This window comes from Amblyomma americanum, chromosome 2, assembly GCF_052857255.1.
Source record: "Amblyomma americanum isolate KBUSLIRL-KWMA chromosome 2, ASM5285725v1, whole genome shotgun sequence".
Lineage (NCBI taxonomy): Eukaryota > Metazoa > Arthropoda > Arachnida > Ixodida > Ixodidae > Amblyomma > Amblyomma americanum.
The window spans coordinates 50,840,640-50,861,902 of record NC_135498.1 but is presented as its reverse complement, the minus strand read 5'-3'; the positions used below and the strand labels follow the sequence as shown (position 1 = coordinate 50,861,902).

The 21,263-nt window shown below is 49.4% G+C and overlaps 2 protein-coding genes across 2 annotated transcripts in view; both read right to left on the bottom strand.

Moving 5' to 3' along the window:
• LOC144121210 (proteasome subunit beta type-6-like) overlaps positions 1 to 1,451 on the bottom strand; it is a 9,098-nt gene extending 7,647 nt beyond the window's left edge. Inside the window, exons 1-3 of the mRNA XM_077654294.1 lie at positions 1,313 to 1,451; positions 1,065 to 1,132; positions 354 to 485 (exon numbers count right to left, since the gene is read on the bottom strand). Coding sequence (XP_077510420.1) covers positions 354 to 485; positions 1,065 to 1,132; positions 1,313 to 1,438 — 326 coding nt within the window. The 5' untranslated portion in view covers positions 1,439 to 1,451. The remainder of the gene's footprint in view (positions 1 to 353; positions 486 to 1,064; positions 1,133 to 1,312) is intronic.
• Positions 1,452 to 9,462: 8,011 nt separating this feature from the next.
• Positions 9,463 to 21,263, bottom strand: part of LOC144121209 (uncharacterized) — a 27,872-nt gene continuing 16,071 nt past the window's right edge. Inside the window, exons 4-8 of the mRNA XM_077654292.1 lie at positions 15,310 to 15,486; positions 14,539 to 14,588; positions 13,264 to 13,378; positions 11,242 to 11,391; positions 9,463 to 9,583 (exon numbers count right to left, since the gene is read on the bottom strand). Of these exons, the coding sequence (XP_077510418.1) occupies positions 9,544 to 9,583; positions 11,242 to 11,391; positions 13,264 to 13,378; positions 14,539 to 14,588; positions 15,310 to 15,486 (532 nt within the window). The 3' untranslated portion in view covers positions 9,463 to 9,543. The remainder of the gene's footprint in view (positions 9,584 to 11,241; positions 11,392 to 13,263; positions 13,379 to 14,538; positions 14,589 to 15,309; positions 15,487 to 21,263) is intronic.

The window sequence follows — 21,263 nt, the reverse complement described above, 5'->3', positions numbered from 1 at the left end:
AACGTCCTGCCCATGTCCATTTCCTCTTCTTGACTTCAGCAAGGATACGATTTACCTATTTTTGTTCCCTTACCCATTTCGCTCCCTCCCTGTCTCTTAACATCACTCCTATCATTTTCCTTTTCATATCTTCCTGCACTGTCCTTAATTTCATCTTTCAGAAAGCCTTCCGAAAAACCACCATTCTCTTTAAATTTTGCTGCAGTTATCCTGGAACCTTTAGCACACAGCACGACACCAGTGGAGGATGGGAGGTCACTAGCCAGTATGAGTAAATTCTGTATGGTTCCCTTTGCACTTGCACTACTGAAACTACGAGGAGTGAGTTGTAGAAGTGGGAGGTCATGACTCACTCGTAGAACCCGACATGGTAAGCGACAATGTCAGCAATAGCCTGCGTGTCTGATGCAGAACCTGAGCGGCAGCAGTAGATGCGGTCTGTGACACGTGTCAGCTTGTCCGAGACTCGATTGGCCACGTAAGCACTGCACAAGACACATTAGCACCGCGAAGGTATACTTAACAGGCGATAAAACAGCAAAAGCAAATGGGTTAAAGAACACAGATTATGGCAGGTGCAACCATGAAGGTAGCCCTCTCTCCAAACACACCTCTCTAATATGCATATGAGCTGAACATATTCAAAATGATCAATCCACTGAGGGGCCACAGTGAGGCAACTGCTACCAGTGACATTGACAGAACACGGTTTTCTGTCTACATATAAAGCTGAATCGTGAATTGTGGGCCTGAACGTCCCGAGTGTCTTTCGAAGGCCAAACTAGTATACACAGAAAAGCTTCACCGGCTTGTTAAAGCCGTTAGAGCGTTCGCGCTTAGAAAATAAGCAACTTGGCACTGCTTCTCTCCACCACAGCAACGTGAGTGTGCACTTCTCGCGCTGATCTGTGTGTTGCCTGGTTAAAGCGATAAGTGCAACAAGAGCGCCATGCGCATAAAATGAACAAAACGAAACTTCGGCACCTCAACAAAAGTAGCTTGTAACAGATGCGAAATAAATAAGTTCGATCAGCAAAATAAGAGCGTTCCGGAACCACGCATACCCTGTGCTCGTCCGGGAATCCGCTCCGATCACGACACCACCGTCAAACTCCACAGCTAAAATTGTTGTCTGTAAGAAATAAGAAGAGCACATTCATAGACCTTGTGAAAGCGAAGATGGGCAATGGTTTAAAACTTCGAAAGGAAGTGACAAAGCGCACATTTTAACGAGCACCGATGCTTGGTCAGTCTGCACATACAGATACGAGAACTCTTCACCTAGGCCAACTGACTCTTTACGCACACTTACCCCTGTTGAATGCTCGGCAGTCATCCAGTCTGGGACAACGTCGCTTAAACTAGGAGGGCAGAAATTGTTCATTTCTACGCCGGTTCGAGAAAACGGAGAATGACCCAACACATTCGGCGCCGCCATTTTAACTGATGTTGATATTGGTGCGGATTGCGCATCGTTTAGCAGAAATGAACAGGCCGGCCGCTATCACCTGATTGGCGCTGTCATCGCAGAAGTAGGTCTTGTACATGGACGACTAAAAGTCAGCATATACGCCGACGACGTAATAATAATAATTGGTTTTTTTGGGGAAAGGAAATGGCGCAGTATCTGTCTCATATATCGTTGGACACCTGAACAGCGCCGTAAGGGAAGGGATAAGAGAGGGAGTGAAAGAAGAAAGGAAGAATTAGGTGCCGTAGTGGAGGGCTCCGGAATAATTTCGACCACCTGGGGAGCTTTAACGTGCACTGACATCGCACAGCACACGGGCGCCTTAGCGTTTTTCCTCCATAAAAACGCAGCCGCCGCGGTCGGGTTCGAACCCGGGAACTCCGGATCAGTAGTCTATGTCTGGATTAAGGAAAGCAGCGATGCCGAAATAGAGAGCAACCTGCAGGCCGCGGTTGACATCATTGCCGCTCACGCTAGAAGCAAGGGACTCAGCTGCTCGCCACAAATCAGAATTGCTGGTGGTCACACCGTACCCCCCCCCCCCCCCCCCGCGGGACATTAAAGTGGTGGTGGACGGCGCGGCGGTTCCACAAGTTAAATAGATTAGAATCTTGGGCATGATAATTGTGAGAACAAGCAGAAACCACACCACCATCGCCAAAATAGCGTCGCACGCCGACCAGGGGGTGGGCATATTTACACGAATATCGTCCAGAGGGAAAGGACTCAAATAGGGCAGCCTGCTAAGGCTAGTCAACGCCTTTATTCTGAGCAGAATCTGCTACGCCACCCCATTCCTGGACATAAAGAAGGCGGAGAGGGACAAACTAGACACCCTCATAAGAAAATGCATAAAGAGAGCCCTCGGGCTTCCAATCTCCACCTCCACAGAGCTACTCAGCAAAATGGGGGTAAGCAGCACTTGGGTAGAACTTGCCACGGACTTGTTGAGGCGACGCGAACCGCCCAGGAATTGGGAATGGAGGTAGATACCGGGTCACCAATTTGCGTCATCCCTCGGGAACTCTATGACAAGTACCGCAAGCAGTGGCCAAGTCTGAAAACATCCAACCTCTCAAGTTGTCCTGCTACGTAGGCCGCCTCCCTGTCCTGGAAGAACTTCAGTTACCCGTCCGCTACCAAGGCGTGTCCGTGGTCTGTCCCCTGACTGTGCTAGATTGTGCGGGACCAAGCCTGTGTTTGCGTGACTTGCTTAGTTTACTCAACATCGCAGGCGCTCCAGTCTTGCAGGTAGCAGCACAGGACGTAACTACCGAAGGCCGCAAAAACGGCTACCGCATCAACAGCATTTTCGAGGACTACCAGGATGTCTTTTCTGCCGGCTTGGGCCTCATCGAGGGGACACCTGCCAGTCTGCACCTAAAGGAAGGGGCCATCCCAAAATTCTGTAAGGCGCGGCCCCTGCCCTACGCAATAAAGTGACGCAGGAGTTGGACAGGCTAGTTCCTATAGGCGTATTGTCGGCAGTGCAGCATTCAGACTGGGGCAACGACAGTTGTAGTTGTGTTAAAGAAGGACGGCACAGTTCGTATCTGCGGTGATTTTAAAACCACATTGAACCCGGCCTGTGCCACTGAGCAATATCCATTGCCCAGGATTGAGGACATGTTTGCCCGCTTAAGCGTCGGCGACTGTTTTAGTATGCTGGACCTGCGAGATGCATACAATCAGATACCACTCGACGAAGTTGCCAAGAGCGTCTGCGTGATTAACACGCATAAAGGCCTTTTCTGTTTTAACAGGCTACCTTTCGGAATAGCATCTGCACCGGCAATTTTCCAGAGAAAGATATGGATGAGGTGCTGGAAGTGCTGCCGGGCGTACAAGCTTATTTGGACGACGTGCTGGTTTCCGAAAGAAAGAATGATAACGGCGAGCGGTTAAGAAACGTCCTAGAACGCTTCCGAGAGCGAGGAGTGATACTTAGAACTGATAAGTGCGAACTGCGCAGACCGGCTGTATTTATCTGGGGCACCGAATTGACCGAGATGGTCTTCACCCAACGGAAAAGAATGTCGAGGCCATTGTGAAAGCGACAAGCCCGCGTAATGTCACTGAACTGCGTGTATTTCTCGAAATGCTGGCTTTCTAGACTAAGTTCCTGCCTAACATGTCTACCATTCTTTTCCCGTTATATCAGCTCTTAGAAAAGAATGCACGCTGGCACTGGAAACAGCCGCAGGAAGCCGCGTTTAATGCGACTAAACAAAGATTTAAAGCTGCCCAGGTTCTTGTGCCCTTCGATCCAAAAAAAGAATTGACATTGGAATGTGACGCGTCCCCTCACGGCGTGGGAGCGGTTCTTTTCCACACAGTCGGCAGCGTTCATAAGCCAATTGGATTCCGTTCTAGAACATTGACGCCAGCTGAACGGAACTATTTCCAACTAGAACGAGAGGCACTGGCGCTCATATTTGGGGTAAGAAAATTTCCTGACTACCTTTTAGGGCGAGAGTTCACACTGGTAAAGGACTACCAGCCGCTTCTGGGCCTGCTGAGACCGGATCGCCAGATACCTACAATGGCCGCCGCACGCGTTCAACGCTGGGCACTCTGCCTCGAAGCCTACCACTACAAGCTGCAGTACACTCCGGGAAGGCAGATTCTCAACTCTGACGCCCTGAGCCACCTACCACAACGAGCTTCGGAACCTGTATCGGATGATGAACCGCCAGAATACGTCCTAGCCATAGAAAGACTGGACGAAGGTGGTGTGACAACACGTGAGCTACAAGCCTTGACAGCCACAGACCCTGTGGTACCAAAGGAAGCTCGTACAAGAGTGTTGCGTCTTCTGCACGAAACTCACCAGGGATCGACAGCGATGAAAGCAGTTGCACGTTCTTTGTTCTGGTGGCCTGGGTTAGATAAGGACATCGAGCAAATATCAGCTACTTGTCAGAGCTGTATTCAGAACCTGCCGATGCCAACAGCCGCTCCACCAGTTAACTGGCCAGCGACAAACGAAAAGTGGTCCCGTGTCCACGTGTATTTTGCCAGTCCCATCGCAGGCAAAATGATCCTGGTTGTGGTCGACACGCATACTAAATGGGTCGAAGCCATGCCGCTGGTCCAAGCCAGCACTGAAGCCACAGTTAGCTGCCTGTGTACTATTTTCGGCAGGTTTGGAGTGCCACGTACGTTGGTCTCTGACAACGGCAGTCAATTTACCAGCCAGGAATTTGCTACCTTTGTACGAAACAACAACACAGTGCACCTAAAGTGCGCGCCGTACCACCCTCAGTCAAATGTAGCCGCAGAAAGAGTTGTTCGAACGGTGCAGGATGGGCTTCGAAAAATGAAAGGCGGGAAGTTGGAGGGCAGTCTAGTGCGACTACTGTTCAACTACCGGAGAACTCCACAGAAAAGTGGAAAATTCCGAGCAGATATGCTTCTGGGTTATCAAATACGATCCCGTCTCGACTCATGTTTCCCTTCTACTCTTGCAGAGCCACCGCAGGGTCGCGGTGACTGGACACTGCTACCGGAGACCAATGTTTACGTGCGGAATTATGGTAACGGGGACAAGTGGGATCAGGGACGTGTCACGAAGTCGTCCAGTGCCAGGATGGTAACGGTGGCAATTACAGGGGGGCTGGCCCGGCGACACGCAGATCAAGTTCGCGTGCAATATGCGGCGGTGCAGTGGAGCATCAGCAGCCCGAAGGTGATGCGAGCGAGCGAAGTTCGGCAGCTAGCCCGCCAACGACGACAGACCGGCCTGGTTGTATACAACCGATCCGCCTTAACGGCGCAAACTCTCCGCAACGGTTTTCCGGCGCCGCTTCTCCAGCTCAGCCTACGGCAGGACCAGCACTAACAGAGGAAGCCGCAAGGAGCCCCGAACAAGTGCTGAGGCGTTCCACGAGGCAACGCAGACCAGTGCAGCGTTTCAAATTTTAAGAAGGAATAAGTGTGGCATATGCAATTCAGTAAATTGAGTTGCGCGCGCGTCGCCGGCGCGCACCCTTTCGTTTCTTTGCGGCAGCCGCTATCTCTCTTCCTCCCTTCCCCTCACGTTAAAGGGACATTGAGGAGAAATTGAAGTTGGCTTGTATCGATAGAATACCAGCTCCTGATCACAAAAACGCCGCTCTTACTGAAAACAAAGCTGTTGTAAGATAGAAAATAGCAAGAACCAAAATACAGGTATCGCCGCCACAGGCCAATCTCGCAAGTACAAGCGTGGCGACGCCACAGGACAAGAGACGCCACCTTGGAAAAATTTTTCTTCCTACATGGGGTCGCGATTCTCTGAGGCTGACAAAGGGAGGTTGCGCGGTTCAATATTGAAGTCAGTTTTGTTTTAAAACCGATAGTGCACTTCTGTCACACAAGGAAAGCAGAAAAAGACAACCTGAATGTTGAAAGCAAAGAAAATTAACCGATGCTTGGCGGTGCCACAGGCTGCCAGGAGATTTTCGATTTTTTATGGCGCTTCACATTTATGCGCTTTGCGTGCCCCGCCACGGTCGATGAAAAACTAGATGGCACGATGGTCGGTGGTCGTACAAGGCAGTTCACAGTATAAAGAGCACTTGTGCCTACGCACGATCGCCCAGCGAAACATTCCCGGCTGTGCCAACTTAAAACTACTTAACGGAAATCGTTGATTAGGGACGGGAGACAAAGGTACAAGGCAGTTAACAAAAATTTTTGATGGCCTAGCTCTGTTAGGCCATGGAAGATGTACGTAGTGAAAGATGCGCCTTTATTGATAGTTGCACCTTGAGGCTTGGATGGGTAGGGAACTCTCAGTGTTTGCGAGGGCACAGGTCTGTAACATTTTTTTTGTTTGCAAAGCTCGCGTATGTCCTTCAAGTCCTGCATTGTGCGAGGAGGAAGGTGCAAGCAATACATAGAATACTTGCAGCATTCGTTTGGCGCTCTCAATGGGAGCCGATGAGGCGTGACAACTTGTTCCTTCCCTTAGAGGGTGGTGGAGTGGGCCTTGTTCACCTGTTCGTGCATCAACTCGTTTCCCGTTTTTTCTTTTTCAAATCGGCAAACGACCCGTTTCTGGTAGCTGTGCTCATTAGGCGGCTTAGTTTTCATTTGCCTTACTTATTTGCACCGACTGTGCAGGCTCGTGAGGGGACTTTATGGGGATTTCTTAAGGAGGTTGCTGACACTTTCAATTTTCTCACTGTGCGCTTCTCTTTAGATTACCTGTATAGCCTCTCGAGAAAGCAGATGACCCAGGCTCTCACTGAGTCTTTGTTCCCTACACCATTGTATCGGCAGCCTTATCTGGGGTCTTTGGACATCAGTGTTCTAAAGCGTGTTAGGCGGATGTGCATTCAGGCAGCCGCTAAAACGTTCTTTTTCAAACTACACACAGCGACGCTGCCTGTCAAGACATTTCTTAATGACAAGGGGATGTTTGTACCCTGGAATGTGAATTGTCGTCTGTGTAACGTGCCTGAGACAATTGATCATTGCTTCATCCTGTGCCGTGATGCCATGTTCTTTTGGGACATACTACAACGAACTCTTAAGAAGGACATTGAAATTACACCTTACACTATTAGATTTCTGCCTGTTGACAAAAACTCTGTTGTGCCTTATGACGTGTTTGTGTTGATGGGACTATTCAGTCTTTGGAAAAGCCGTATGATGGACAGACATGCCGAGCCACCAAGATCGTCCAAATCTGTGTTTCGGGAACAGTGTGCGTTGGTGAGGAGTGTATATGCTGCTCGCGACGAACCTCCAAGCTGGCTGCCGTGCCTAGATGCTTGTGTGTGCCTCCCTGAATTTTGATGTTTTGATGGGGATGCAGTGGTGAGTTAGGGCTATGGGGGGCTCATATTAAGCAGCCCGGTAACTTGAGACGCGAACTAGTCTGATTGAAGTTTCCTCCTTTCTACAGAAGTTCTTCCATGCAATAAAGAAAAAAATGAGCCGTCGTGGCGGAGTGGTAGCGCCTCCGCCTGAAATGCCAAAGGCCCTGGTTCGACTCCGAGCCTCGTCACAGGGTTGTCTTTTTTTATTCAGTGAGTGGGCGGGGGGTCTCAGTGGCTCCCATAGATGCCGCCACCGAATACGTTGGTTAGCGGTTAAGCACAGGCCCTGTTAAGGCGCGTTTATGCTCCGGCGTAACGCGCGCGCTGCACGACGACGTCACGTCGGCGAAAGCGAGACCCTCTGTACTCCAACTGCGCTTGACTGCCGACGCGTTCGGCGGCTTCGGCGCACTCTGACCGCACTGGCGGGGAGACTTGGAGCATGTCTCTTATTTCGCGCCGAGTGCGCCAGCCGCCGCCGGCCCGGCCAGACTGATTCGGCTCCGTGGCGAGGTGCGCGCTGTGACTTAATTCAATAGCTTCGGCAGTTGGGCGGAGCTGTACTTTTCGAGCTCTCGGCTAATTTAATCCATTCACAGTACACATCTGAAGGTACATGCAAGTGGGCGAGAGAGCCCGATCCAGTGGACCCGTTGGATCTAGCGGAAGCCGTTGAAGCGTCGTGCGTCGGCTTTAGTTCCAAGCCGTCAACTTTAAACGCGACCGCCCTTGAGCACCTATCCGTTTTTTATGGCAAAAAAATAAATAAATAACTTGGCTCTTCCAACCGTGGGAGTCCTCGACGCCGCCTGCTGCACCGTGCAACCGCGCCGTTCAAGGAATCACAATCCGTTGGCCCCAAAGCCCTGGCCAGCCTCCGATGGGTGCAACGCGCCGACCTTGTCCTGTCTCCTCGCGACTCCCCGCACTGGGGTTATGACCTTTAGTTTGCAGCGGCTGCTCACGGCGGAAGGGGGAAACGACCCGCCTGCGCCTAACCTAACTGTGCTCCCTCAAATGCATCGCACGCTCTCTGGGGCCGAGGTCGCTGAAACGCAGGCCGGAGTTTTTGCTAGAACTTCGTCGTCGGGTTCGGGAACGGGATCCATCGTAACGCTGGCAAGACGCCGGTGCAAGCGTTAACGAAGAGACGGTAGCGACCCTTGATAGATGCCTTCAACGTGCGGTGGCGGTAGCTTTCATTTCGGCAGCTGCTAGACCGCACCGCTAGCTTCCAGAAATCACGGAGTCTGCGTTACGTCACGTTTGACGTCACTACGTCCTATGACGTCATATGAGTTCTCCGTGACGTCATAAGAGTTCTCGAGTTTGAATCGGAGCGGCGGGAAAAACTTTTTCAACTTCGAATCCAAATTTATTTGAAATAAATGCATCTTTCGCTCCCGGACAAGCGGCAACAAAGCCATGAAATGCCGAACTATCAGATTTTGGTAACAAAAAAATTGAAGTTCTCCTCAGTGTCCCTTCAAGCATGCCTATAAAAGGCACCCAGCTTCTGCAATAAATCGAGGTTCTGCTTTCCTTGCTCACCGGCGTGGCTTCTGCACTTGGCGCGCCTCAGGGCGACCGTGCGATGTGATTCTTTCTTTCTTTTTTTCCTTTCTTTCTTTTTCTTTTTTTCTTTCTTTTTCTTTCCTTTTCTTTTTCCTTTATTTTTCTTTTTTCTCTCTTCCTCTTTTCTTTTCTCTTTCGCTCATTTTCTCTTTTTCTCTATCTTTCCTTTTTTCTTTCTTTCTCTCTTTCTTCCCAATTCCCTCAAGCGACTGAGGTGTCCGCCCACAATACAAGTGAGACAGTTACTGCGCTCTTTCCTTCCCCCCAAATTTGTGTGTGTGTGTGGGGAGGGGGGCTATGGCGTACAACTGCTGAGCATGAGGTCGCGAGGTTGAAGCCCGACTGAACCTGGGTCTCAGCTGCCGAATTTCTGGCGTGCACTAGCTATCGTTGAATTCCGCGTTACACTGCCGCAATGATGGCGCTGAATTAAAGCGCATATAGCTTCGGACAAGAGCGAAACTACTAGTGCTTTTTACGCATGCAGGTACTACAGTGTATTGCATATGAATATGCTCTATGTGTTCTGTCCGCTGGCTAAAGTGCATTCCCAAACGCTAGAGCGCTCGCTAGCTTTTTTCAGGAACAGCAAAACAAGTGTTGAAAGAATTTTTTTTCTCGAAAAAGTTTATTTGAATCTCGTAAAATGGCAACCAAACAAAAATGAAAACAATGAGGACAAGGTGACGATCACGAGCAGAAGCTTTTTGGCATGACGACGATATTCCGGCTGAAAATGAAAAGAAAGAAATCTTAGTATGGCATATACATTATAGACGATCAATGCGATTGATGAAATAATGTATGCGTTAGCATTTGTGTTCCACCCGTGCAGAGCAGCTGCTGCGGTTGACAGGTTCAGACCGAGCGGGCAGTTGGCGTGGTCCAGCCCATAGTTCACTGTGTGACACGCTGCTCTCCGGCTCCACTTCATCTCCACTCTCTCCCAACCGCCACTCGTCTCCCCTCATTCTCTATTCGTCTTTCCTCTTCATCCTCTGCCTCGAAAGCGGAGAGATTTCCCTCTCCCCTTTTTGCACTCTCTACCCGTCGTCCGCCACCCTCTTTTCGTCTTCCTGCCAACCGAGGCTTCAGACGGACGGACGAGTTTTTCCGACATGAAAGTTCTAATGCTACCGCATTAAAAAGGAAAACAATCCAGCAGTACACATGTTGGTCACATCAATTTTTAATCTTCACAACTCCGAAGCGTTTGAAATTATCGTGCAGTGCGCAAAACAGAGTCGAATAGAGTTTGCACCGAAACGGTCTATTTTCTTGCAGATAATCAGACAAAATATTTGTCACGATGGATTTTCCGCTGCTACTGAAAGAGATAGTTGAATCTGATCCAGTACAGATGTCTGGTATAGTCTAGATAGTTCTTACGGAGGGACGGTCAGATTGTTCTGCAGGAGAATCAGGGTATTTTCACGACGAAAATGGACGCAACAAACAGATAAAAAACGCACGAGAGGAACGCTGATTGATTATTATATGGTCCCAATTATGCTCTGTGTTTAGTCTCTCCTCGGAAGCGTTCTGCTTGCGTTGCGTCGGGTTCGGTGATGCTGAGAGCACTACGTAGGACTGCTTGCACAGGCCTTCTGTACGGGTGTCCTTTCATATCCTTCCTAAGCCTTCGTCTTCGCACCATGTGTTCCATAAAGTGTCGCCATACATGACTGGCACATTTGTCTCGACTACCGGCATGGAAGAGTTTCACTATATAGTCGGATACAACTCAAGAACGAAGCTGCTTTTCCACGTCAAAGGACCTCCTTCCAGCCAATGGCGTCGGCAAATTATCACGAATTTGCTAGTGTGACACTGCAGGGAGAGGCGTGACAATGGAAGAGGGATACTATCCCCGATCATGGAGGGAGGTGACTATCCTCTTTCATCTGCCACTCCCTGCAATGTTACGCTAGCAGATTCGTGGGAATTGGCCGACGCCATTGGCTGGAAGGAGGTCCTTTGACGTGGAAAAGCAGTTTTTGCATTAGCAGGCTAAGAATTTTAGGATAGCTGCGCCCGTCTTAACGCCCCCCCCCCCCCCTTCCGGATGTCCATGCCCGCATGAGGCGACTATAATCGGATACAACTCAAGAACGAAGGGGGGGGGGGGGGGGGCGTTACGACGGGCGCAGCTATCCTAAAATTGGTAGCCTGCTAATCCAAAAGATTTGCTCGTCGCAGCTGCCATTGGCTGAGCTGTCTTAATGCGTTCGAAGTTACCTGCGTTACGTTATGAAGTTGCGCTCTGTTACAAAAGTTACCTGCGTAAAGAGCAGGTAATTGCGTAAGACACTTTTAAGCTCCTCATATTTGCGGCGTGACTGCACAGTGACAAGCCTCCATGGACCACAATTAAAATGTCCCACCCACCCGCAGTTTCTCTGTTGCATGCGGCAGTGGTTTAGGTAGCGTTGTCCGTCCGATCCGCACACGGGGTCCAGGATGGGCAGGCATCGCTTGGGGCACTTGGGAGGCTCCAGGCACCGGTTCAGCGGCACCAGCTGAACGTGCTCCTTGCTCCTGCGCACGACCACCAGCACCACCCCGTGGTTCAGACGTGGGCCCACCGCACAGCCTCTTTCTCACCACATGAAATTCAACCTTGAAGAAGCTTCCTCAAAGTCGCGGAAAGTGAGTAACATGAACTTTCCTCAACGTTAGGGAACATCGAGGAAAGTGAGCCTTCCTCAAAATTTAGGAAGGAACGTACATCCGTTTATAATGGGAGGGGTGGTAGAAGCAGTTTTATGGGCAACGCTTGTCTGGTGCGGTTGTAGTGCGTCCGTACATACATTGAATTTCTTTAACCTAAAAAAATGAGGATATGCATGCGTCACCCAGAGATAATACCTCGCCACCCCCCCCCCCCCCCCCCCCATATACACACTTACATTGAACCTAAAGATGCCAGTGTGTGTGAGCGTGTGTGTGACTGCTTAATGGCTCCAGGCGGTGACTAGTGGGCGAGTAAACCCTTTCGTAGTTATGCTACTTTGGTTTAACGCACGACTGGTTAGTACGTATACCATGTAAGGACCGTATGCGTTGCATGAAGAAGAAACTGGGTAATAATTATCAGCCAGAACTAGTAAAAGCTCGCTAATTATGTGCATGCATTAGAAACCTCTCCAACGCCACGCGCTAGAAAGAACGCAGAAAGAGATTCGCCACCTACAGCGACATATCCTCTTCAGATATTAGAAAAAGTTCGGTTTGTCAGCATTAATAGGAATATACTGCTATAGTGTGGATGCTGCCATCACCGTTCGCAAAAATTTTGCAGCCTTATATTCAAGTTTTTTTTTTCCTGTAACCTTCCTCCATGCTCTGTGCAACGGGTCTCTATTACTCAAGAAGCATGCAATACCGTCGTGCGACGTATATTTAATGGAACACATACCGGAGCACAAACACATATTCGCGTGGTGAAGTGCCAGAAGCTTGCTCGCGAGAAACCGTTGGAAGCAGAGAGTTGATTTAGAAAAAGCAACCAACGTGAACTGAGGCTGCTCAGAGCGCCCCTACGTTATACAGTTTATGAAATGGGCGCCATGTGTGAGCACACTGAGTATTCTGACTTCCGTTACACTTAGGCTGCAGAACTGATGCGTTTTTTGTATGCGATAGCATTAAAAGGCTGACCGGGGAAAAACCGCCTCTTCGGTCATAAAATTCACCCATTGGCTGGAAAGAAGTGATGTCACCAGAACCGATAATTCCCATTGGCTGGACATAAGGGACTTCACCAGATTTCAAGTAATGTCACCAGAACGGAAGTGACGTCCCTTCTGGTAAAAGCACAAACAGCCCCTAATGTTATCGCATTCTAGCGCGCAAGGTAATTAGGTGTCCCTGTGATTTTTTAACACCTTGAACGACAGATGTGCATTGTGATGGGTCTTACGAGGATATGCTAGCACGGTAGTGAGACTCTTATCGCTAGTGCCCTGCACTACACTCTAAACAGAAAGGAGTACAAAAGGGAGTAAGACGTCATCTAGCGCACTTTTCTTCGTGGGAGTAAAAGTGAGTAAGCTTTCCATTTAGATCCATATAGGCGTATTCGTGTTTAGAGCGTACGAAAGTTCCAGTTTTCTGCTTTTGCCTTTTCTTGATTTGTAGCCAGTGTGAAAGCGAGGCGGGCGAAGCAATCATATGCATGTTGCATATGTTGCATTGCGATGAAGGTAGAGCATCTGATAAGGCATGTGATCTTAAGAGCATCCAAAAGTTGTCACGAGAAAAATTGATAACTTGCCAAGGATGTTAGTCTTTTTTCGCCTCCAAGAAAAGCGTTCAGTAGCACCTAGCGAGTACACTAGTGATCTGCGGGCGCGTTCATATTGTGCGCAGGTGCACGTACAAGTGACGCAGGTGCATGTGAATACGAACCCGCAGGTCTCCTTCTTGAAGAAGCACTCGTTCAGGTACACCTCGCCGTTGGACCCGCACACGGGCTCGTACAGCTCCGAGCAGTCCTGGGGGCACGAGTCCAGCTTGCGGGCCTCTGCGCACAGGGGGGCGAATGGTGAAAAGCTGAACAGCGCGAGCGGATAGTGCATCTTTATTTCTTGAAGTTGTATATACGCTGCGTATATATACGTTGTATGTGTGTAAAGTTGTATGGGCCATGAATTACGCTGCGGCGATGTGTCCATTAGCACTCTTGCCCCCATCGTCAGCAATCATAACCCTATCTCTTCCCCTCCTCCCCTTCCGCAGCGCAAAGTAGCAGGCCAGAAAACCGTCATTCAGGCCTTCTCGTATGCCTTCCTTTGTGAATAAACCTGTGTTTATCTCTCTTTCCACTCTTCTTGCTTCATCATCAGCCTGACTACGCCTACAGCAGGATAAAGGCCTATCCTATATCTCTTCAATTAACCCTGTCCTGTGCCAGCTGCGGCCACTCTAGCTATCCCCCCAAACTTCTTAATCTCATCCGCCCACCCAACTTTCTGCCGCCCCCTGCTACGCTTCCATTCCCTTGGAATCCAGTCTGTTATCCTTAAGGGCTGTCGGACAAGGCTTCCTGCGGAATACTTCCTGGCGGAATCAATACCACTTTTTCCTACTGTCGTACAACAAGATTCCTACGGCCGCACGGGTGTGGTTGAAATGTATGACGGATTTCGATTGCAGAAAGCAGCTAATTTGATTGACAGTGAAACGGAGGGTCAGACATTGGATTTGAAATTCTTTCTGGGGGGAGATTGTGCGTTGCAGGCACGCCACGGAATTCCCAGATGTGCACTCTTCCGGTTAACAGAGTACAAGAGATGCGTACTCTTCGGGTTAACCCGCCGCGGTGGCTCAGTGGCTAGGGCGCTCGGCTACTGATCCGGATTTCCCGGGTTCGAACACGACCGCGGCGGCTGCGTTCTTGTGGTGGAAAAACGCTAAGGCGCCCGTGTGCTGTGCGATTTCAGTGCACGTTAAAGATTCCCAGGTGGTCGAAACTATTCCGGAGCCCTCCACTACGGCACCTCTTTCTTCCTTTCTTCTTTCACTCCCTCCTTTATCCCTTCCCTTACGGCGCGGTTCAGGTGTCCGACGATATATGGGACAGATACTGCGCCATTTCCTTTCCCCCAAAACCAATTATTATTATTACTCTTCCGGTATACGATTTGAGGAATTTCGGCGACAAGAGCAGAAAGAAGCGCTCACCTCTGGCGCTGGCTATGCAGACAGCCAGTGTTTGCGTTCCGACGACCTTCCTGGAAAAGAAAGATGACACGTGTTTGGAGCAATTAGAGGTCAATACTAAAAAGCACGCACCTAAATGGCATAATTGCTCGTTTCTGGGCTTTTTAACCCGAATATAAATTTTGGCGAAAAAACAAAGGAATAGAAAAGTGGAGGAAGGTTTTACAGGGAGAAGCTTCGCGAGCTCGCGACCGCTGATAAGTGTCATCTCGTCAAGTCACTGCTTCGCTCAATACTTCTTACATGTGACTTAACTGCACTCTAAACAGAAATGAGTAAAAAGGGAGTAAGATGTCCTCTAGCGCACACCCTTTTATAAAAGGAAGCGCTATAGAGGACAGCTTACTCTTTTTTTTTACGCCTGTCTGTTTAGAGTTTAGCTACCATCCGTCGCATCCACTCCGGTTGGGTCACACTAATCACGCTCCGCTCGCACAATCAGCGCGCACTTTCTTTGTCAGTGCTAGATTAGCGCCGATAAAGCGCGTCAGGCATGCCAAGCGCCCCGTCGTGCTCCGCCGACAGTGTTACATGGGTGTGTAACTCTTTTATGCAAGTAAATGGCATCATGGGAGTGTTTCTCGCCCGACCTGCGCGACGCCTTCTCCTACGGCCTACGTCACAGGGAGCAGCAACTAATGACAGCTAGATGACCAAATGAAATGAATCGTTACATAGCACGGTCCCAGGTATTTCTTAGTCCTACGAATAGCAGAGAAGCAGTATGCGCACCCGCAATTTCGTCGCTGCATGATGCACAGGTTGGGGTAGAAGCGGCCGTCCTTTCCGCACACCGGGTCGTAGATGTCGAGGCACTTGTCCGGGCAGAGCGGGTGGCGGCCGCGGCAGCGCTCCCACTCCACCACCCGAACGGGCTCCAGGGGACCCCCGCGCTGCCGCCGCTGTTTCCTGCGGACGCAAGAGAGAGGAGGAGGAGGAGGCAAGGTGTGCATGGAGACCTTGGTTATTCCTTGGCTGGAAACCTGAAAGAAATGGCGTCTTTCTCCGAGCCATTATGCAACTGCGTTTAACAGCGCCACCTGTTCTTAAAGATTTGTTGCGCGGAGATTGCGTAGTCGCACGAAATGATGCCCTCGTCACGTGAGTATCATCAGTGGCAGATGCCATCAGTCACATGGCTAATGTAACCCAATGCTAACATTAATGGGTCATGTCACTCATTAAGTGCCACGTTATCCATTCAACTCTTCACAACTGACTGTGACCCCCTTACACACACATGAATCCCATGACTTCCTTGCACCACATTACTCCATTCACAGTAGAAGCTGTAACTCGTGCCTCATAACTTGAACGCTCCTTCAACTTTTTTCCCCTTTTATTCTATTGCTAACGAAGGATTAAATGTGGACGCTCGTTTTTCAGTTGAACGTTTTACAACTGCGCCGTGAACACGCAACCTGCCCCCTGTGCTCGACCCATGCGTTCGCAGTTTGTTTAAGGGTAATGATTGATTGATTGATTGATTGATTGATTGATTGATTGATTGATTGATTCAATTTTATTTCTCAACATTCATACAAGGCATGCTTGTGAAGACATCTGGATCCCTAGCTAAAAGCTAGTTGGGATCCATGCAATTCAGTTTCAAAGAAAATTGCAGGCATAACTAAAATTAATTACATACATATAAAAGCTCATGAAATTAGAAATACATAAATGGGTACATAGAGCAACAATATTCAGAGCACCAAGCCTCTTTTACAAACGCATACAAACACACAAAAATACATGAAAAGAAAAAACGCTGGCTTCACTCATTGTTTATAATATTTCTTCAATGACTCAGGAAGAGTTTTACTATGTTTGAGTTCACTTGGAAGCTTGTTCCACAGCTTAATACCAACATGGGCCATCCTTCTTTCTCCATAGACATTTTTCGTTTTCGGAAGAAGGAAATTTCTATGAGTGGCGTTGCGAGTGCATAGTGGTGGGATACAGAATAGCGATGAATGTAACGGGTAATTGTCTTTAAGGCATGTGTGTATTGTCTTAACCGCTGTTCTTAACCGATGGTCTTAACCGCTGTTAAATAGTCATGGAAAATCCATGAAGAGCGTACAGAAGTGGTTTAAAAGTGCAGACGTGTTTGTTCCTGTTGAGCGGTCAATCCTATACCGCATGCAGTAGTCCAACATGTGACTAACTCAGCACCCCGTGCACTTCCTCCGGCATTACAACCATGCCGCTAAAAGCAGCACCATTACAAGCTAAACAATTACTTGTACCGGCTCAGTCATTGTTTTATTACTAGGGTGCGGAGACAGTCGTCTAACTCAGCCTCGTAACACCCGTCGCTGACGATGCAGTTTCTTTTCTTCGGAGACTGTCCATCTCCTTTTGGCACTCATCACGTGCTAGGGGCTTATTGCTTAATTCAAAGGGTGTGAGGGTGGCACTATGCAGCCACCTTCACACTCTTTGAGTGCTTACTGCAATAAGCTGCTCCAACACTGTCAGCAGACGACATTCACTAGGACTTACCCTTGGCGCAAGGGTGAATGCAGCGGCATAGACGCAACAGACATGCCACCCCTAGAATTACTAAATGCTCAGACTGGCATCAGCGTCACGCATCATTCCAATGTCGCTGACATTCGCATTCCCACAAGTGAAAACGTGAAAAAGTGAGACTTGATGGCAGCACACGCTAGCCTAAAGGCAAAACCAACGCATCAGCACAGTGTGTTGTCAAGCTGGCTTCACCGCATTGTAACTAAGGTTGCAGCAAAGCGCTCGTTGTCGTGAAAGTGCCAAGCGCGTAATGGCTGCGGGATGCGATCAATGTGCTGCATATTAAGCTTCGGCAGTGTTCTAAGGACGACACGGACAGAGAATCCGTAGCCCTGATAAGATATGGAACGGCGTGAAATACTTTTCTGCACATATCGAGCAATGTGACTATCTGTGTCCATAAAGATTGCCATTATATCGCAATGTTGCGAGAAAGCCGAATACACACTGTCTTTGCTTAGGTACATGTTTGTACGCTGTACGAAGTGATGGCTACAGAGATTATCGTGACCTAGTCCAAACCGAGCCCGCACATTCGGTAACTCCCGGAGAAACGTTACGGATAGAGAGATAGTAAAGTTGTTTGGCCTCTGCTGCTGGCGCTTTTTATCTTCGTCGCACCGAGGAAGATAAAAAGCGCCAGCAGCACAGGCCAAAAAACTTTACTGGCGCAGTCGACAGGATCACTGTCCGTCTGCCTCGCCTTGCCCGCTTCTTGCCGACGCACCGACGGGGATTAGCGAGGAGAAGACGCCGCTTCGCGGCGCCGAGCCATCAACAAAAGGGCGGATGGTTCCCACAAAGCCACGGGCATCCACAGATTCCTTACAGAGATAATTATAGAGGCACAGCAAGAAAGAACAGAGAGAGAGAGATGACGCTGGATTTTTGGGTCAGTGGTAGGAGATTTATATTTTGTTTAGACTATGCGACACAAGCGGAGCTATTGCCGCCATGTGCAATGTAAGGCCAACCCCGCCTGTCCTTTAACTGTCTCTTAACGGCACTGCCAATGCCATCATATAGAGATAGCATAGAAACGAGAGTACTGTAACGTAATACGACATTCTCTAGCGAAGTTATGAGATATCAGTGGGCTTGTTTTATCGTGAAGCATTACTGACAAGATCAGCACCTCGTACTAGCTTGGCAGGTAAGTCGTACAGCGCAATGAGATGCAACTATACAGAAGAATGCATTGGTTAAAGTTTGTTTCTGGTTAACATACTTGCTTTCCCTCTTCCTCTTTATCTCTCTCTCTCTCTCTCTCTCTCTCTCTCTGTCAGGTTTGTTTTCATGTTATAGGTGTTTCGCGATTAAATTTCCGACGCGTCCTGAGACGTAGAATGCCTTTGTCTGCATCAGTTACCTGTTGTTGCAAATCAAGGCTCACAAATGGATAAAAATCAAATATTTCTCGAACGCGGACGCCAATGTATCTACCATCCCGCAGCAGCTAGACTTAATGTCTTCACAAATGACAAGCGTTTGCACTAAGCCTGTAGTATAAAAGAACGCTACTTTAAAGAGCCATCGATGAAAAATTGAGGTTGGCCTTTATTCTAATTACAAATAGGTTACTTCGACCGAAAACGGAGCTTTTATTAGCTAGAAAAGGTCAGAAATTAAAGCGTCTCCGCCGGCCGTTTTCGCAAGCCGCCTGCAGTGTCGTCAAGAGAGATTATTTGTGCGGATCCCTGAGGACGGGCTAAATCGTCATTCACTTCCAAATGGGTATCACGGAGTCTTTTTCAGTTTTGATGTCACGAGTTTAAATCGAGTGGCGGAAAAAAAAATAACGAAACGGTCAGAAATGTGACGCAACAATTTTGCGAAGGCAATTGAATTTACCCTCGACGACTGCTTTTGTGTTTGGTCTCTATTTAATGCTTTTACTCTAAGCCAAGGCTTCACACACGCGACAGAATTTTTCTGCAGGGTGGGCGAAGGTGGGTCGAGAGTGGCGATGGGTGATTTGGCAGTCCTAGCTAGGGGAGTGGTGTAGGGTGGGTAGGGTGGCGGGGGTGATTTTCTAGGGCAGCTGGCTTTCTCACTACGTCTTTGAATTCTATCTAGCTGTCGCTTTTTCGCTACGCAGTGGCGTAAGCTTCTAGTGGATAGGTGGAGGCGTTGCGAAGGGTGGAGGTAGGTGAGTTAGTGATGGGTGTTGCTACTGCAGGCTAGAGTCGAGGGGGTGCATGGCGCTTCTGGGGGGTAAATGTCGGCAGTGGGTGTGTGCACGGGTTGTCTCCAAGCTAGGGGGGTGTGGTGAGGAGGTGGATGGTGCTGCTCGGAGGCGGCGATGTAGGGTGGAGGCTTCACTTCACAGACACCAGATTTCTGGGGGAGGTTACAGCAGCAATGCTTTCGCAGTAATAAATGCTCTGCACATAAACGAAATGAAATTAAATTAGAAAAAAAAACTGTGTTTTGCTGCCGAGCAAGCACCAACTTAGCCGGAAAGAGCCACAGAATTCATTTTTACTGAGTGCAAAAATTGGATAGATTCGTCCTCAGTGTCCTCCTAACGTGTGCATACTTCCTCCATGCACGATGTCTGTGCCGCAACAAGTCTTACGCGAAGGCGAGACGTTTTAGTTCGATGTGAATAAGAAAATAAAAGAAGGCAAAGCAAAAGCAGACCGGCAGCCACCGAACGGGCACTTCTTCCTAGACAAACATCAGATATAATTCAGCCGGCCGCTTTTGAAACACGTGCGCTGCTCTTCCAGGGCCCCGGTGGTTTCGAAATCGCAGAATGAATCACCGCGTCGATGTTGACGATCACGCTGTGAAGCAATGTGCCTAGAGGTTTCCCTGGAACTGCAAGCGCCGGAAATGCGTCGTCGCGGCGCTCTTGCAATTACCGCAAACCGTTTGCCATAAATAACAGTACTCCTTACAAATTGCGTGCAATGGAAACAGCAGGAGCCGTATCGTTGCACACGCACATGCAACCGCCGCACCACGCGTACTTCCCTTTCAATCGTATGTTTTTCCGAACGGGGCTTTTATCGACCCATGCGGATTTTACATAGGTTTGGCAAGGTCTCTTTGTTCTTTATTCAGTAGGCTATACTGCTGTAAGCGTCAAGTGGAAACTCAATATAGCACACACCCTGTACAAGAGAGGCACGAACGAACGGACAATAGAGAGACAGCCCGGTGTCGTCCGCCTTTCCTCAATGCATGCGCCCTGTGTTTGCGCTGCTATGTTTCCGCTGGACCAAAATTAACCTAGCAACAAGTCCCGGTGAGTGCCGTACGTGTCGAATTCACTACCACACCGAGAACAAGAGGGCGCCACTTAGACTTTCACAATGCGGGACTTCGTGTATTGTAGTGAACTGGGGAAATGCGTGTCGCGTCGCTCTCTCAGCCTCCGTAGCGGTGCACACAATTCGCGCGACTAATTGCACGCCCAATACCAGATCGAGAGTAGCATCTCCTATTGCGCAACGACGCTAATTCTTCCGGCTGGCGTGTTTATTGCGGTCGTCCGAAGCTACCTGCAGCCCCCGTTGCGACACGTCAATTTAGTGTTCCTTCTCCGGCAGCGGCAATTTGTTGGAACCGCGGGATAGCGTCGTGCGGACAGCGGACCCAGCACCGCCGACCGTGATCCTTTGACGTGAGGCACGGCCCTGGAATTTCTTCTCCGTGTGTGCTTTCGTTCCGTCAGAGGTCGTCCAAGGTGCGCTTACGAATTCAAGACGGCGTCCCTTCCTTCCGTGAGCAGCGCTGGCACGTTTACCTGCGCGCTCGTGACCAGACGGACAGAGATGTTCTTCTCGCGGGCCCCTTATTGGTGCTGCTTTCAGTAAGAGCCGCGGGAGAGGTTCGCCGTGCCCTCACTATCTCCTCGATCCTGTGTGCGCAGACTGGGTAATGGTGGCCTTTGTTTACCTGAATTCGGTGCGCACGTACCTGAGTCCTATTCCTGCCAAGGAGGAGACTCCATCGTCATTTGCCGACCATTTTCGGTGGAGGATTGCGCACCTCGGCACGTCAAGTCGACTGCCCAAACTCTTCTTCAATTGTGTTTGCCTCCATCGACGGAGCGTCTGTACCCGCCATGGTATTTGCAAAGCTTCGAGCGCGCGCGCGCGCGCGCGCAAACACACACACACACACACACACACACACACACA